The 3,550-nt window shown below is 34.8% G+C and overlaps 1 protein-coding gene across 5 annotated transcripts in view; it reads right to left on the bottom strand.

Moving 5' to 3' along the window:
* HECTD1 (HECT domain containing E3 ubiquitin protein ligase 1) overlaps positions 1-3,550 on the bottom strand; it is a 99,894-nt gene that overhangs the window by 30,471 nt on the left and 65,873 nt on the right. For all 5 annotated transcript variants that reach the window (XM_005880990.2, XM_014528964.1, XM_005880992.2 and 2 more), the window contains exons 20-22: positions 2,516-2,650; positions 1,771-1,910; positions 671-994 (exon numbers count right to left, since the gene is read on the bottom strand). In XM_005880990.2, coding sequence (XP_005881052.1) covers positions 671-994; positions 1,771-1,910; positions 2,516-2,650 — 599 coding nt within the window. The remainder of the gene's footprint in view (positions 1-670; positions 995-1,770; positions 1,911-2,515; positions 2,651-3,550) is intronic.

Below are 3,550 nucleotides of genomic sequence, written 5' to 3'. Positions count from 1 at the left end.
TGAGCCCTGATCTTCTGTCTTTAAAAAAATTATATATATATAAATAATTTAGGAAGAGATACATAAAAATAATAAAAATTTGTCAGCCATCTATAATAATAAAAGGGTAATATGCTAATTAGACCGGACATCCTTCCGGACGAGGCCGGGGCCGGAGCGAAGCGGCCCGGTCCCAGATGCCTGCCAGGAGCCCGAGCAAAGCCCAGGTCCCAGGTGCTGGAGGGAAGCCGATACTGGCAGCCAGGGGAAGGAAGGCCTACTCTTGCATGAATTTTCATGCATTGGGCCTCTAGTTATTCAATAACCAGCAATAATTTGTTGAACATTCACAAGTATCATGTGAATATATGGAGAATTTAGTAAAAAACTAATTCCATTTTTTGTTTTTTGTTAGTGTGCTATACACACACATCGTAATGTATCAATTTCTTTTTAAATATATATGTTCAGTTTTCTATTAATGTTTAACTTAAAGCTTTTCACAAAGTTTTGGTAAAGTCAGCATTTCAAGTTTTAATACCTAAAATTTATTATTAATAATATACTGTTTTCAGAAAGGAAATCTTGCTTCAATTATCTCACAAAGAAGAGAGCTCTAAGGATATACAATCATAAAAATAAACATGGCTCTTTATTGAGTTTTCTAATGCACAAAGACTCCTCCACTAACCCTGGTTCATTGAGACTGCAGTCATCAACATGGGTATACAAAGAGGTCCAGTTCTGTCCATCTTTGGATACCTGGAAAACCCAATTTCTCAGTGCAGACCTTCCATATCCACGAGCATGACGAAGTGTATATGCTGATGGTATCACCCAGAGACCCAGATCTATGGCAAACCATGCATTCTTATCATCATTGCTATGACAATTTAAAGCTGAATTATCACGACTTAGTATGTCTTCTAAGCGGCCATAAGGTAGATTTCTTCCTTCTGATGAGGTTACTACTACAAGTCCATAAGCAGCTGGATTTACCCATTCATATGCAGTTCTACACAAAATAAGAAAATATTAGCAGTTAACACTATTAACATATTTATTCATAGCTTTTATCATACATAAAATTATATCAACTTTTAAAATTCTACTATTAACAATTTGTTTTTCTTCATGAAAATTAATTTAGCCCTAGCCAGTTATTTGTTTGTTTTTTGTTTAAATATATTTTTATTGATTTCAGAGAGGAAGGGAAAGGAAGAGAAAGATAGAAAGGAAGAGAAAGATAGAAACATCAATGATGAAAGAGAAGCATTGATTGGCTGCATCCTGCACGCCCCCTACTGGGGATCAAGCCCACAACTGGGGCATTGTGCCCTTGACTGGGATGGAACTAGGAACCCTTTGGTCCACAGGCTGGTGCTCTATCCACAGAGCCAAACTGGCTAGGGCAGCTCTAGCCAGTTTTGCTAAGGGGTCAGGGCATCGGCCCTCGGATTGAAGGGTCTCAGGTTCGATTCTGATCAAGGGCATGTACTTCAGTTGTAGGCTCAGTCCCCAGACCCAGTCAGGTCGTGTGTGGGAGGCAATCAATTGATGTGTCTCTTACATCCATGTCTCTCTGTCTCTCTGTCTCTCCCTCCCTCTCTCCCTTCCACTCTCTCTAAAAATCAATGGAAAATATATCCAAAGGTGATTAACAAAAACAAAGTTAAATTAGATAGTTTTAAATTTAACCTATAAGACAAAATTTCATTAACTACAGGATACTCAAATCTTATTCTGCTACCTAGAATGCTTTTTCCAGGTGAATTAAACAGAATGACTTACTTGGCATTTGTCCCAATCCAGTAAATAATTCCATTTTCATCAAAATCATGCTGGTGCCGAAATATAAAATTTTGTCCTTCTCTTAATTTTCGAACAAAAATAAATGAAGATCGATCAAAATCATACCACTGCTTTGCTACCTAAACCAAAGAAAATACAAAAGACATTTTACTAATAATATTTTAAGACACATTGCCCACTCTTATCCTATCCCATTAATGTGAGCTATTTTACTATAACAAATACTAATTAAACAATATTTGAAAAACACAGAACAGAAATGTGCAAAACCAAAGTAGCCTACTATTAATATCATAGAGTATTTCTGTAGTCTATTATTTCAATAGCTACAATAAAACAAAGTCTTGTTTATACAATACAAAAACACTTTTCTCTTACCTGGTTTTATACATTTTATTAGCTCCATAAAAGTACTCAAATTAATGGAAATAATTGTCAATTTGATATACCTTTATTGATTGGCATTAAGGTTTTGTTCACTATTTTAGTACTGCAAGTAACTATAATAAACATCTTTATGAAAAAGCAATTTATAATGTATAAAGATTATTTTCTTAAATAAAGTCCTAAAAATGGAATTGCTAGATCACACTGTATTACCATAACTCTGGATGCATACTTCCCAAATTACTTTCCTAAAGGGCTAGACCACAGCAGAGAATGGTTACTTCACTATGCCTTTGCAAGAACTCAACATTTTTTTTTCTTTTCTTTTAGATCTCACCATTTTTAAGAGGTACTGTTCCAAAGATTCAACTGTAGCTAAGGGTTCCATCTTCAACATCCTGCCAGTCCTATCTATCAATGCAGTTTCACCAGGTGCACGTTCCAACCGAAACCTTAATCTTCTTGTAAGTATCTGCAGAGAAAGGATCAAAATACTTCATGAATTACCTTGCATTTTTCTTGAAATTGTAAAAATGAAACTGTTCCATGAACACAGTGATTCAAGTTTATAAAGGATCAATGTCCATTGATAAAGGAAGAATCAATGTCTGTTTCTATTAAATATGTATTTTTAAAAAAAAGGTCCACCGAGTAAGAGATATAAGCTTTCAAGAAAAAAACAAAGTTAACTACTTAAAGTTTCTAAACAACTTCAACTATACATGATATAAATAAAATTATTATAAAACACTTTAACAGAAGTATTACATCTCTAATTTATTACTTCTATTTTTCCAGTTAAGTTATGAAAAGTACTAATTAGCATATTCCTTTAAAACTAGAAATATATTAAATAATCTATAGCTAATAAACTTTTAAAAATACAAGATAGCTTCCAATCCATTTATTTTAGTAAGCAACAAGTAAGTAGGAGACTAGCAATATGAGGTAGCTTCATTTCTGTATAAATCTATAAACACAATTAAATATTTATATGTGCATTTGGATAGCATTTTAGACTGCAAAATTACCAGAGGGCATATTTCTAACCTTCCTGTCTTTGTATCTTGCACTCTCCTGAAATGAGAAATACATAATGAAAGATATTTGTGCTCCTAGGACTGTTTCAGTCTTTGAGACAAACTAGTCTCTACTTCACTCACTTATCAAAATAAAGCCATAAAAAAAAAAAAAAAATGGACTGCCCTAGCCGGTTTGGCTCAGTGGATAGAGCATCTACCTGCGGACTGGGGGGGTCCCAGGTTTAATTCTGGTCAGGGGCACATGCCCATGTTGCGGGCTCAATCCCCAGTGTGGGGCGTGCAGGAGGCAGCCAGTCAGTGATTCTCTTTCATCATTGATGTTTCTCTCT

This window comes from Myotis brandtii, unplaced genomic scaffold (genome assembly GCF_000412655.1).
Source record: "Myotis brandtii unplaced genomic scaffold, ASM41265v1 scaffold667, whole genome shotgun sequence".
Taxonomy (NCBI): Eukaryota; Metazoa; Chordata; class Mammalia; order Chiroptera; family Vespertilionidae; genus Myotis; species Myotis brandtii.
This window is presented reverse-complemented; position numbering and strand designations above follow the sequence as displayed.